The following is a 14,835-nucleotide window of genomic DNA, read 5'->3' as shown; positions in this document are numbered from 1 at the left end:
CATCTTCACACGTCAAGAAGAGAGAACTTTCTTCAGTGAACTTCACAGCCAATCCTATACCAGGCGGTGTAGCATGGGACAATACTGATTATGAAATCTATGGCCCGGTTGAAATCCTGAAGTATCCACACCAATTTGAGATCTCGTTAAGTGACTTTGTAAAACCAAGCACATTTGCTGATGATTGGGACTTTGAAAGTATTAATGATATGATGTCTGACCTAGTAATGTCTGCAAAATTTACAGAACATGATTATTTGCAGGGTTCGTCTAATTATGATCAAATGTTCTGCTATAACCACTATGGTAACCATTATCTCCATAAATCTGCACAACCTAGAAATGTTTTAAATTACAACCAATGGGAACATTGTGCTACTCCTCCAAAGGGTAGTTCTAAAACATTTTATGATAAATATTCATACTTTTCAGGGTGTAACACAAGTAATGCAGAAACATTTTAGTTCAAATTGGCAAATAAGACAGGTATGAAGACCATGCTTACAAACACAAAATTGATATATTCAGATTCATTTTTTGAGCAAATGAATACATTTGGTTTTGAATTCTGGAATAATAACATTGAAACAAAAACTGTTTGGGGTACAAAAGATTGGCAAGTACAAGGTATAGAATCATTGTTCAGAGCCTGTATGATCCCAGAACAAATTATATTTTTGAATGACACTATTCAACAAACTACCTGTCTTGGCTTAGCCAAAATCAAAGACTTAAACAAACCGTCTATTCCAAAGCCAACAACGAACAGTAATAACTCTATAGATGTTGAGATAGACGTGAACCATATTTTAAACCAAAACAGAACACATCCTGATTGGAAACAATGGTTGATCTGTCCCACAAACACTAATAACTGCAAGACAGATTCCTGAACAAAATACAGGGGTTCAAATTGACCAGGCCAGACCCTAGATATTCCCAAAGACAACATCCAGGGATAGTAACTACTTACAGTGTGGGCAAGCTCTGCCTTCAATGGCTACAAACATCCACACCGGCAGAAATTAAGCAACACCTAACTTTACTTCAAGAAGGTGCTGACTTGCGTGATTTCATTATGGGACCACGCAAACGGCGTCAAAAACGTTTCATAGCGGCCTCTATATATGCAGCTTACAATGAAGCTTGGAAAGTATCTCAAATTGAGACAGCAGAAAAAATACGGGAAATTGACCGTATTCATTTGGAAAAATCACTTTCTGTTGTGGACAATGGGTTAATGACTCTGTCCTCCAGAATATATTCACTGGACAGTATTGTGTCTTCAGCAATCGATATAATATCGCAAGACTTACTGATGTTACAACACGGTCAGTCCCAATTGAGTTCTATTGTACAACTTGGCTGGACGTTACAAAATCTGCGTTCAGGCTATGTGCCTTGGCGTTTAATCAACATAACGTCACTATTTAATATCTTTAACCTTACTGATAAACAAATCAGTTTGGCACAGAAGGGTGCTGACTATACAATTCTGAGCATTGAAAAATTTGAGAGATTACCATTGACAATGTCAGAACGACCTGTCATTGAATGGATAATACATGGGATAATAAATATTCCGATAACAACTTTCCAGTTTCAATACTGCCAAAAATATATACAGGCAGGCCAGTATGAAAGGTTGGGTAAAGGATACATTAAGTCAACATGGAACTTGCCCTATACACACGCATGTGTTAGTAATAAAGGACAAAGTGTGTTCCTTAGTGGCAATAATTGTGAAAGGTCACTAAGTGGTACACTTCTGTATCAGGGTATTAGTTTGCATGGAGCATGTGAAGGGACTTCAAATAACCTTTCATGTCACCAGCTAGGCACACCTGCAACACAAATAGAACCATTCTTTAGGAGACTCTCGAACGGGAGTTACATTCTAATTGTAGATCGCAGATGTTGCAGTCCGCTGCCCGGAAAATCTTATCTCATAACCGTGACTACGAAGGTCATGTGCTGTGAACGAGTATTGTTCCCAGACGATGCACGAGACAGGGAGGCACGGTTATGGCCCAGTTTGAAAATTTCTTCTATTCGAATTGATACTTTAAGCAGAATGAAGACTGTGCTCCTACAGACGCCAACCCAGTTAACGTCATCAAAAGAAACGGATGATCTCCAAGTTGCAAGGACAACGGCTGAGATTCATTCACTGTTATCAACCAATTCCCCCATACATTTCGCAGAAATACTGAGCGAAATCTTAAATATTTCTGATACAAGTGGAATCGCGAGTGTATTTAAGACAGTGTTTTCGGGAGCTTTAACCCCATTCAAAGCCATCATGGGTATTTTTCCTGATTTTGTCCATTCCATCTTTGGCTGACTTCCTCTCCTTTTGGGACTAGTGGCAGGCATCCTATTTTTGATCCTGTTACTTCGCTATGGCACACCACGTCACAGACAAGACACCAGCGACAATGGAAGAAACAATCCGAGCTATTGGCTACCGGGACCGCATAACTAAAGTCCTTGGACTAGCAAGGCTACGAGATTTAAACATGACTTGGTTTCTTTCATTTAGACCGATGTGGCAAAGTTGTGTTATGCCTGTATTAAGGTGCTTGCTATGCGGCGAAGAATGCGTGTTGGACACCTGTCTGACACTACAATCGGATGTGCCAATGGACGCAGAGACTTTGTTGGGTCCGGTAACGGCTCATGCATTGTGCTGTCCCCAGCGGCTACCAATCCTGATGACGGCATTCGTGGAGACTTCACCACTACGATTGAAGAGTTGTGAAGTACAATATGAAAGCAGCATCAATCAGGTACGACCTTCTGTCAGCTATGCTGATCGAAACATCAATGAAGGCAATCATGCTCATGAATGCATGTTACAAAATTTTTGCGAGTTAGTGGAACTTTCACAAGAAGCAGTTGACAGTTTTTTCGAAAGTCTCAACAATATGATGTTTTCACCAGAGCAGAAAGAATGACTTTGAACAAACTAGCACACGTCGTTCCATACACCCTGTATTTGGCCTTCAACTAAGAAATTTTCTCACCAGTTTTTACGGAGAGCGAGACATTTTTTCCCCATCCATTTCCAAAAATATTTACCAATTTTTGGGACACTTATCTTCTGCTTAAAGTAAAACTATTCTTAGAGAACAAAATTTCTATTTTTAGCTACTCTAGAGACATTAGCTACCCTCTAGCATGTTCACAAGTATTATGATTTTTGTGATGAGATGGTCTCGACTTTTTCTTCTGTATTAAGAGCCATTTCATGTGTAATTTCCGCATTTTATTTATGCTGATTTCAAAATATGCGTTTAGATTTAGCATTATTATACTGCTTGAAGTGCATATAGTAACTATACTCCTCTTTTCGTGTATTTCACATTTCCAATTTCAAAATGCATTTGATTGTATTTTGGGGTGGTTCGGTATACACATGCACTACTAGTTTTGTTTACTATGCCTAGATTTGTAAATATGGACATAGATTACGTGGAGTGGGTGTGATGTATTTACTATGGGTACTGTATCAATCCCCCTATTTCTGACCCTTGTCTGGTTAATAATTAACTAGCAGCCATTCAACTGCACAGAAACCCGTTATCTGATTAGCCACACAACGGCACAGAAGCCCGTTATCTGATTAGGTCATAGCGCATGCCATCTCATTAGGCAAGCACTATTTCTCCAGCCCCCTAATAGGCATAAGGTGTTCTCAAAACAAATCAAACCTACCACGACCTGGGAATTCCCCACAGCCATTGTTTTGATTTAGCCGAGAACTTCAGTAAAGAATGTGCGAACGACCAGTTCGTATGACATCCTTATTGACGTATTTATGTCCATCCTTACGTCAATCTCGGCACCTTTCAGGTATAAATAATACCGACATTGCCTTAAGCAAACACACGAGGTGGTGACAAGATTGGAGCAGCGAGACTTGCCGAGGAGCCCAGCTGACAGCGAAGCCCACAGACGCTGCCCCTCCTTTCTGACGCGCTGAGAGAGAGACGCTGCCTTTTCTCCTGCCGAGAAAATCCAGCTCCGGAGCTTCCAAGCCGCCCTCGCAGGCAGCTGGGATATCAAGACCTGAGATAGAGATACCAGCCCTCCAGCCTTCTAAATCCCAGGTACTGAACTGAATAACCCCTTGCAGAGAATTCTTGAAGCAGACCCTTGGCAAAGCAAACTTAACTTAAACTGCTACTTATCTACTCCCGCCCACGTATTAGGCTTAGGTCAGGTACATTGGGGTAGGCGTAGTTAGAAGCACCAGTTGAGTACGATTAGTCAATATATATATGTATGTATCTATTTTATCCATTTTAAGTATCATATGGCTAAGAAACCATATCAATGCTTTTACAGTATTATTTTATAATTCTGTTATTACTGTATGCACTTTACTTAACTATAAGTATTGCAACAATAGCGATTCATTTCTCTTGTATGAGAAAAGAGACTGATCAATAAATAACATCTTTTTATTGAACACGCCCGTCTCTTCCTTTTCTCTACAATCTGGTGAAACTAAGAATGCACTGAACTGACTGAGTAAAATAAGTTGTCTTTTGTTTTCACACGACTCTAGAGATACACTCTTGATTAGGGGAGAGCAAAGTTGTCATGTTCTATGGTTGTCAGAAACTAAATCCCTTCTTGTCTATCCAGGGAGGTTAAACTCCTCCTTGTCTATTCGAGAAAGTTTCTAGTGAACTCTGAGCTAGCTGGCAAACATTAAACTTTAAGTCTAATATCGACAGTAGAAGACCTAGTTAACCTCTGTCCTACGTCTATACTACTGAAGATATTATTCCAATGCGCAGAGCCTATTGGGATAATAGGAACTACAGTACAGTGCGTCAATCAACTGTTAGGTAACAGAAGATGGATACAGCACTGTACTGCTGACATTTCTCATTTGAAATGAGCCAGAGAAATGGAAATTGCGTAGGTATTCAGAAATTGAAGATGCCATCCCCATACATACAGTAACATAGACTCTAGATCTGGTAATCTTACCACTGAGATCAATGTGAGCACAAAATAAGTGATAAGCAGGGTGCACCCTATACGGAAGCACAGACTAGCAGAAAGTGGTTTGTTTCTACAAACACGCCATGGTAAATATTTGCCACAAATTCTAATGATGGGAACCACATATATCTGTATCCTCAGTGAGATATATTCACTTTTTCTGATACCAGAAACATAAAAACTTCCTATTGTGAGAGAGACCTGTAATTCCTCCCTCTCATGAAGCATGGTAAATCATCATATCTTTTTCTTATTAGAGACGATCTATACATCTTCTTACTCTACCTGGTGCCTCAATAATCAGATAAATGTAAATGTCCAGTATTTGTAAAGCGCGAACAATTACCCGAAGGTGTCAAGGCGCTGGGGGCCTTCGGGAAGATTAAGCAAGCTATTGCCCAGAGTCACATGGTGCTGGGCAGACCTCTGCCTGCCAGAGCCAGGGATCGAACCGTAATCCCCAGCATCTAGCGTCAGTCGCCCTGGCCGCTGCACCACACCTCTTCCAAATATACAAATATCCCTTCTGGGTATCCAGGCAACGGATGCAGGCTGTGCAGTTCCTTTAGGCACAGCGTGGATGGAAACATGGCACGCCCCAGTGCACCACATAATCCCAATGGGCACATAATCCCAATGGGAGAGCAGATTGCTTTCACATAACACTTGTAAAGCAGTAAAAAGACAACTACCTTTGCAGCAGCAGAACCCATCTGAGTCTCCTGAATCCTAGATCAAACTTTTGGATTATTGAAAAATATGCTAATATGGATCGTTAAACACATATATTTAAGCAATCTTTATTGTGACAACAGAGCGCACAGTGTTTTAACCTAGACTCTGAAGAGTGGACAGTTAACTGCAGAAGCAGTACACTGAATGGCAAAAAAGCATGGGACTACGTCATTCAAAGCAGGTCTTTGTTCTGATTTTGGGCTGGATTGGTGTTTTAAATAGCTGAAGATCTGGAATAGTGGTATTTTACCACATTTGCCTGGGGCAAATTGGTACTTTTTAAGGGTACATTGATGGAATATGTTTGTTTTGGATGGAAATGACATTGAGCTGAATAAAACAAATGTTGCCCAGTCGCATTAGGAGCACAATAACATAACAAAATGCACAACACGAAAACAACACAACTGTTCAGAAAGCAACACAACACCAAAGCAACAAAATGTATCATAACCACCCTTAACGGGAACACGCAAGTCTGACACCAGACGAGAGTACACCACAAAGGAACACGGAAGGAACACACTATGATCTCTGATTCAAATTGAAGTCCTTAGCCGAGGGCTTATCACCATATCAGAGGTTGGGCATGGGATAAACCCTAAGATGACCATTGTGCCATCTCTGCAATGTTGAAACATGTAAAAAGTGTTTTTTAAGGTGATCTCTCGATTGATAATGGACACAGATTAATGTGTTTTCATGATGAAATGATTATCGTTGGTATACTCGAAGTATTGAAATACAAAATCCCAATAAAAATGTTTTAAACAAAAATAAAAAATTTAACATAACCACTACACAGTGTTGTGTAGTTTCGACTTTTCTGTAGAAACTGCGCATCTGCTGGGCAACATAAACGTTGGGAGGGTGCCAGACTGATACTGAGCAATGTGCTGTAATGATCAATAGACAGGATCAGATAAAAGTAATTAGCAGTATAAGGACAGTGAACAAAATTAATAGTTCTACCATCTTGCTAAAACAATGCATATATGAAAGCATATAGCACAGTATAAATAGAAATATGTGTTCCCTAACCTATATGTCTAGATTGTATGTATGTATTCTGCCAAGAATCCCCTACTGGATGATCCAACCAACCTCGTGTAATCAATCCTGTATCCAAACCGGCGTGAGTAACACACGCCGGTTTGGATACAGGATTGATTACACGAGGTTGCTGGGAATACCCGAGATATTTATGATGGTTCCATAGTGTGAAGGCGGACTCTGCCTGGTGTCAATTACCGAATTATAATAGAATGGCATTGTCTCTGGAACAGTTGAGAGCGTTTTAAGGAGTTCCAAAACAAAAAGGTTTTTTGATATGATCGGGACTTTATAAGGCTAGAAGTGAGAACTACCAAGGCCCTGAAGAAGTCATTGGGTAAACTTCCTGTTGGACTTGGGCCTTAGGGCAGGTTCACCCCTAACCTTTTTGCTTTTAGTTGTGACCCAGTGTAGGAATTTTTGGGTCTCTGCGCACTTTTTCCCTGTGTCCCAGAGTAAAGTGCGTGCGTGTAGTATGGCTGGCCTGCCCTCCCATAGGAATGCATGGGGAATGTGAGTGTCCATGTTAGTTCCTGATGTGTGGGGAGTGCAGGCTCGAGTTTAGTATGTATGAACTCGTGAGAATGAATGCTGCGCAATGGTATGTGTGACTTGTATGTGTCTAGAAGGGAAGTGCTACTTCTGGACATTGATGTATGTGTGCAGTGAGGATACTGGAGCGTGATTGGCTGGAGCTGGCTGGCATGCCAGGCTCCAGGAAGTCTGGATGGGTCTGCCCGGTGGTGAGTGTGAGATCAGCATGAGTGATGTGTGTGAGGAGTGCACCTGGGTCCTTGATGGGCTGGGTTTTCCCCACACAATGCTGGCTCCGCCCCCCTGTGGTTTGTCTAATGACCCAAGCCTCCCCAGTGAATGAAAGGGGTGGTTGGGCCATCAAGGGTACTCCCAAGCCAGCTGCAACTGGTTTCCCCCCACCCTGCACCCTGAAGACAAAGGATTTCGCTGTATAAAAATGGGGCTGTGTCCCCACAGAAATTGTTCTCTGTTCTGCTTTGGACCTTGCCAGAGGGGGCTGTTGCTGCTGCTGGGGCCAGTAGGACCGCCACTTGGCTTGTCTCCCTGCCTGGAGACCCAGTGTGCTGGCTCTGGCCCTGCCTTGCCCCTTTGCCTGCCTCCAGACCCTGCTGGAGCTTTGCTGTGCCTGGAGGCACTCCGATTTTGATTTATAGCGCTAGGCGCGCTTTTATTTCCTTGAAGCGCTGAGCGCGCTTCTCCTTTGCTCCCAGAGCGCTTGGGAGCGCTTTATTGACATTGCCGGTGCCCACCCGGCATTGGAGCCGATTTGCCGATTTTTGGCGAGCGAGTGCCCACCTCGCTTTCTATTTTAATTAGAGGCCGGTGCCCACCCGGAATTGCCCCGTTGAGATTTTATTAATTAAATCCGGTGCCCACCCGGCATTGCCCAGGAGATCACCGCCGCAGCCCGGGAGCACTGTAAATCGTTGCCGGGCCGCGGCCCCAGCGGAAGTCAGGCAGAGTACGGCGAGACAAGGCCAGGCGGGAGACGGAGCAAGCAGCCGGCCGTGTCCGCGAGGCTCCCCGTGTGGAGAGGAGCCCCGCGCTGCTAGGAGGCTCCCCGTGTGAAGAGGAGCCCCGCCCAGATTGCCATTTACACTGTCATCCTTTCATCCACCCATCCATTCATTGTCCTCTCAGATTACACTGCCATTGACCCATTCTCTCACCCACTCATCCTTTCACCCACCCTTCCTTTTACCCATTCATTAATCAATCCTTTCATCCATCCACACGTTCACTCATCAATTCATTGTGTCACCCACCCATCCACTGACCAACTCACCCATCCACCCTTTCACCCATCAATCCATCCTTTCACCCATCAATCCATCCTTTCACCCAACAATCCATCCTTTCACCCATCAATCAATTCTTTCACTCATCAATCCATCCTTTCACCCACTCGTGCCTCCTTTTACCCACACATACATTTATCGACCCATCCATCCTTTTACCCACCCATCCTTTTACCCGTCATCCATCCATCCTTTCATCCACTCATTCATCCAGCCTTTCACCCACCATCCATCCTTTTACCCACCCATCCATCCTTTTACCCACCCTTCCATCCTTTTACCCACCCATCCTTTACCTGTCATCCATCCATCCTTTCACCCACTCATTCATCCATCCTTTCATCTAACGATTCCTTCACCCACTCGTCCATCCTTTCGTTCACCCACTCGTGAAATTCACCCAGCCGCCCATCCTTCTTTCCCTTTTCTATCAGCCTATCTTCAGTTCTTCCTTTTAGAATTATTTATGAGCGATTAAACTGCAGGTAAAGGAACCTACGCCCCCCACCCTCAAGCTGTAGCTGATAAAAACAGGAGGTTCACGACGCCCATGCTAAGCAGACCCAAATAAAGTCCATCGCCGTATGATACCAAGTAAAAACACACAGATGAACCGGGCAGCACGGCCAAGCAATTGCCTACATATATTATCCTTCTACCTGTGTTTGGTACTCTTTTGTAACATGCACACGTCACTTTTCTCTTGTAACACACTGTTTGCTACCTCTTACATTTTGTTTGTTTTAAATACTTGCACAAGTGCCACCATTGCCTACGTAACGTTTGTTCTTGTGTTTGAGTGTCTGCCATTTATTGCAGTATTATACCTCTACGTGTACTTTGTATGCCTTTGTAACTTGCACACGTCACTTTTTCCTCCTGTAATGTACCGTTTGCTACCTCTTGTATTTTGTTAGCTCACATTTGTCACTTTTGTCTCATGTAACTTAACGATTGCTTTTGTAATTTGTTCACTTGTAATTTTCTCCTCATGTATCATTACTGTTCCTATTGTGAAGCGCTCTGACACCTTCGGGTAAAGTCCGCGCTATATAAAAACGCACACATAAATAAATTAATAAATGTGAAACAGGTGCTAATAAAAATCGTTTTGAAGGGGACAGGTGCCCACCAGCGACCCCATAATTAACTTATTCCATACATGTAATCATTACAGTAGGGCAGTGTGGCCCAGGGCCACTGTGTCTGTGTGTATGCAAAGATTACACGCGTTCATTCCTACATGCATTTCAAATAGGCAATTACCTAATAGATATGAAAATGAGCACTGACTCTACACAGGAAAAGACAAGGGAATGCCCAGAGCAAGAGGACTGCTGGAAAGGGACCTCGCGACAGGAAGCCCTAGCAGAACCCCCACTGCCTCTCCCACCTGCGGCTCTGGAGCCCTCCACCCCCTCCCCCCCCGCGGCGACGTGAACAGGATCCCTGGGTAACCGCCCCTTTATCGACATCCACTGGTAAAGCCCCACAGTGCCCCGCGCTCTGTTGCCTCCCATTCATACATTCAGGTATCGTTAATAAATCTTACATTTATTAAATGGCCAATAACCGTGGGCGTGATAATGTTTCTCAACATTCTCATTCTGTTTGCGGTGTCTCAGACAGGGTGTGACATTGCCCATCAAGAGCGCACAGTGGGCACCGCCGAGGGCCCCCGGAGGATGCCAGCACGTCGAGCGAGCACCCCAATGCCCGCAGGGTGCCAGGAAGCAGCGGGTGCCCTGCCATGAGTCACCTGTGCGCCGGACGCCTGTCGCCATTTTCTCCAGGGGCCTGTTGCCGTGAGCTACGTGCGTCATCGCATCTCCAGCACGCTATACCTATGTGAAGGCAATGCACATTTTGCCCCGAATGCATTTATTTTATTTATAAGCACTCTATTGGGGCCCCCTGCAGCACATCACCAGGGGAATGCGACAAGAAGGCGTGGCTGCAGAGGACATGCAAGGGATTTGCATAGCCCAGGGGTACTTAAATGCATATGTTTAGCCTTCCCTCCGTGACCTTTCTTTGAACACACTAATCGAAATGTCAGTGCAGGGTTAGGTAAACAGCGTGTGACGTAGATCTGAAAACAACCCGCGGCGGATCTCTCGCCAGCCTGTGCCGTACTTCCATGTTTACCCAAAGTGTCATTCTTCAGTCAGTAAAGGAATACATTTCTGAATGGCCCCTTAGTAACGGGAGTCTGTAGGCAGAGGCGGGCCAAGATCACACAACGCGCCCAGTGTCTGCGCAGGGACGTAAACACACAAGTCGGTGCAAACTAACACAGCAGTGCCTTCAGTGCCTGGGCCTCTAAGCACGGGGTGCATGTCAATTCATCACATTTGAGCCACATTTTGGGTCATCGCCTTTTGAAAGTAATTTTGTGGGACATTTTAGAACAAACATGGATACTCTGAGGCAAAAAACTTAAATGAGGCGGAGATTAAAAAGATGTGCTGAGAAAACAATGCAGAAGGGAGTGTTCTGGAGCATCCAGGGCTGCTCCTAACATCGTATTAGGTCCATTTACATCACTTTTTGAACCACATAGAGCTTTATTCGTTATTTTGTTTTGTTGCAAATGGGGACCTCCGATTTGTATAAGATTACACGGTGAAATCGCAAATCAGGGGAGCGGGCGTGACTGGGATTCCAGTACTGTGCATATACTGGACGTCCTGTGAACTGACTAAAATATCCAGGAGCCCCAGATTGTAATTCTAGCTGTCCAAATCGACTACACTGTGTGATCCTAGGCAAATCATGATCTCATTTTGTTTCAGTTGAAACTGGTGAAACGGATATTTTACTTATCTGCCTGGAATGTGCAGAAATACCCCTCGCGTGGAAAGAGAGAAGCTGCAGATGTGGGGCAAAGGTCAGGGAACGTACGTTTTCCATTAACCAACATCGGCGTGTGCGTGGGGATACTGTTAAATAAGAGACGAGTTAAAAGACGGCACTTTGGCGCACGTTGTCGGCAGTGTCCCAAATGAATCGTCAGTGTTGCCATGTACGCCCCTCCCCATCACACCTCCCCCTCCCCCGAGGCACACACAAGCATCTGCAATCTAAAGGGAGATAGATAGATTTAAAGCAGTTACATTCATGCAGGGCTTTAAGTGGGATGAAAAAATCAGGGGGAGGGGGGTCTCTCAAAGGGACGCGGCCGATGTCATTAAGGGCGTGGCTTATAAATATGTAAGCTAACAATCTTTGCTTAGCATTAAGAACTGCTAGTGCTTTCTTCTTTTTCTCATCTTTCTTTCTCTTCTCTTTATTTCCTTTTCTCTTTTCCTCTTTTCTTTCATGAACATTTTCCAAAATGCATTTTTACTTAGTATAATTATATTTAAAAGGATGCTTCTGTTTTTTGTTTCTTATACATCTATCAGGCTCTTACGCTTCCTGTTTATTTCGATCTTTGTAATGATGTTTCACTTAGTTTTTTCTTCTCAATAAAGCATTTTAAACTTTAAAAAAAAAGAACTGCCAGTGCTCAGACCCGGCCCACTTAAAGCCCTGCATCTAGGTCAGAAGTGTTATCAAGGTGAATGGGGGATCTGAATGAGTTGAGGCAGACCTGAGCAACAGATCCCAGCACACACACTATGCATAGACTAGGGGGAGACCCCAGGGAGCCGAGGCAGACCCGTGGCACCCGGATCCCAGGGCACACACTGCACAGACTGGTGGAGATCCCATTGCGTCCGGGCAGAACCGGGACACCTCAACCCCTGACGCCCACCCCCTCATACAGACTGCACACACACTAGGCGCACACAGAATGGGCAGATCCCCTGGCGTCCGGGCAGACCCGGGACCCCTGACGCCCACCCCCTCATACAGACTGCGCACACAGAATGGGCAGATCCCCTGGCGTCCGGGCAGACCCGGGACACCTCGACCCCTCACAGCCTGACACGCGGGATGCGCGCTACTCACATAGGTGTCCAGGAGGCGGGCCAGGTGGGCGCGCATGTTCCGTGCGTGCTGGATGGCTCGCTGGCACAGCTCCCGGCGGCTGGCGGTGGGCGTCTGTCCAGCGGAGGCCATGCTGTCCTTCGCCCCGGCGGCCCCGGGCTCCCTGGGCACTCTGGAGGGGGAGAGAGCCGGCCGGCGCATTCCTGCGCTCTTTATAGCGGGGGCGCGCACTGCCTGCCCGCCGCAGCCCTCCCCCCGCACTGTGGATTCCCGCATCTGACGAGAGCTGACCTGGGATTAATAGAGGCGGCTCTGGCTGCGGCGCCGGGGCCTGACAGACGGGTCCCGAGTGTGTCTGTGAGGCCGCCAGGAGCACACGCCGTGTGCGTGTGAGCGCCGGGATCAGGCAGGAACAGTAGTGCGCGTGTATGTGACAGTCAGGCTCACCCAGCGTGTGCGTGACAGACAGGGCCATCGTGTCCCTGACTGGCACAGAGCGCACGCCAATGGCATGTGTGAATACGTGACACAGCCAGGCTCAAGCGGTGCGTGTGTCTGACAGACGGCCCAGTGTGTCTGTGAGGCCGCCAGGAGCACATGCTGTGTGCGTGTGAGCGCCGGGATCAGGCAGGCACAGTAGTGCGCGGGTATGTGACAGTCAGGCTCACCCAGCGTGTGCGTGACAGACAGGGCCATCGTGTCCCTTACTGGCACAGAGCGCACGCCACTGGCATGCGTGAATACGTGACACAGCCAGGCTCAAGCGGTGCGTGTGTCTGACAGACGTGTAGAGTGGTAAGGTAAGGCCTACCACGTGTGCTCACAATCAGCTAATGATGACACGGACAGTAGAGTATAGTTAGCCGGAAAGACCACGAGCGGTCTTCCGCTTGTTTATTTATACCTAGGGGCGAGCCCGCCCCGAGGCTGCGTGTGCGTGCGTGCTTAGAAAAGATACATTGTAGGTGAGAGCCCGGGTGGCTCTCTACATCCCTCCTTTATTTTAGTCCCTTTCGGCATGCACCTTTGGAGACTCTTGCTCAGGGAGACGAACAGGCAAAGTCCAGCAACCGTTGACTCGGCCTTGGATTGGGCCGCAAGTTGTAGCGACGATCCTGGGTCCGAGGTAGTTCGACAACCCCGGCCGGGGTTATCCTCGGACCTTCTCTCACATCCTCGACCCTTGGCTGACTCCGCCCGACCTCGGGGCCTGGTGACGCTGGCCTTGGCGGAGTGACCATTCTTGGCGGAGTAGGTGCTGGACTAGGATAGTCGTCTAAGTCCATGTTTTCTTGGTCTCCAAGTTCTGTTCTCTCAGTTCTCTGACGCCCGTCGACGTGGTCCATTATCTTCCTGAAACATGAGACATTCCTCGTCACGGTTTGGCCATTTCTTTTAGCTGTAATCATAGTCCCTTGCACTCGCTCCACTATCCACACTTCGGGCTCGAATGGAGTCCGAAACTTCCACCCAGGATGGCGATCCTTGACAACGACTGCATCCCCCTGCCGGAGGGTTGGTTCTTTGGCATGCCGGTGTACACTCGCTTTGATGTTGGTGGCCTGTCGCCGGGCTTGTATGGCCTCAGCGTCCCTTTCTCCCGGCACCCACGTGCTTGCAGTGGGGATGCCATCCCTTGGAGCTCGCTTGAACAGTACATGGGAGGGAGCACACTTTGTTGTTGAGTGAGGCGTCTGACGATAGGCTCCGAGGAAATCGTCCAGGGCGGTCTCCGGGTCTTCACCATTATCAACCGCTATCCTAAGTGCTCTGTTCAATGTCCGCATCAGCCTCTCGACTTCCCCATTAGCTTGGGGCCACAGGGGTGTGATTTTCCGATGTTTGATCCGGAGAGCCTCCAAGTAGGCCTGGAACTCCCTCCCTTGGAAGGGGGGTCCGTTGTCGGACTTGATTTCTTCGGGGAGCCCCATCGTGGCAAACACTCGGTTTAGGACCTTCTTTACTTGCGGGAATGCAGTGGACGCGATGACTTCCACGACTGGGAATTTTGAAAAAGAATCTACCAGCACCAGCATGTGCCGACCGTCCGGAAAGCTGCCAAAGTCAATGCTGAGTTGAGCCCACGGGGCCTGGGGTGCTTCTTCCGTGAGCACGGGTGCTGGGGCAGGGTCTCCGCCCGTGATCGTGCATGCGTGGCAGGACCGTATCATAGCTTCCACCTGGCTGTCCATCGCGGGAAACCACACTTTACTCCTCAAGCGGGCCTTGGTTTTTGCAATACCTTGGTGTCCCACGT

At 46.6% G+C, this 14,835-nt stretch overlaps 1 protein-coding gene across 1 annotated transcript in view; it reads right to left on the bottom strand.

Moving 5' to 3' along the window:
- The window catches only part of CNTF (ciliary neurotrophic factor), an 81,290-nt gene extending 68,367 nt beyond the window's left edge, over positions 1-12,923 (bottom strand). The window contains exon 1 of the mRNA XM_078665339.1: positions 12,600-12,923. Within this exon, the coding sequence (XP_078521465.1) occupies positions 12,600-12,854 (255 nt within the window). The 5' untranslated portion in view covers positions 12,855-12,923. The remainder of the gene's footprint in view (positions 1-12,599) is intronic.
- Positions 12,924-14,835: the final 1,912 nt, after the last annotated feature.

Source organism: Lissotriton helveticus, chromosome 1_1 (genome assembly GCF_964261635.1).
Source record: "Lissotriton helveticus chromosome 1_1, aLisHel1.1, whole genome shotgun sequence".
Taxonomy (NCBI): domain Eukaryota; kingdom Metazoa; phylum Chordata; class Amphibia; order Caudata; family Salamandridae; genus Lissotriton; species Lissotriton helveticus.
The sequence above is the reverse complement of the archived record's forward strand: the minus strand, read 5'-3'. Positions and strand labels throughout refer to the sequence as shown.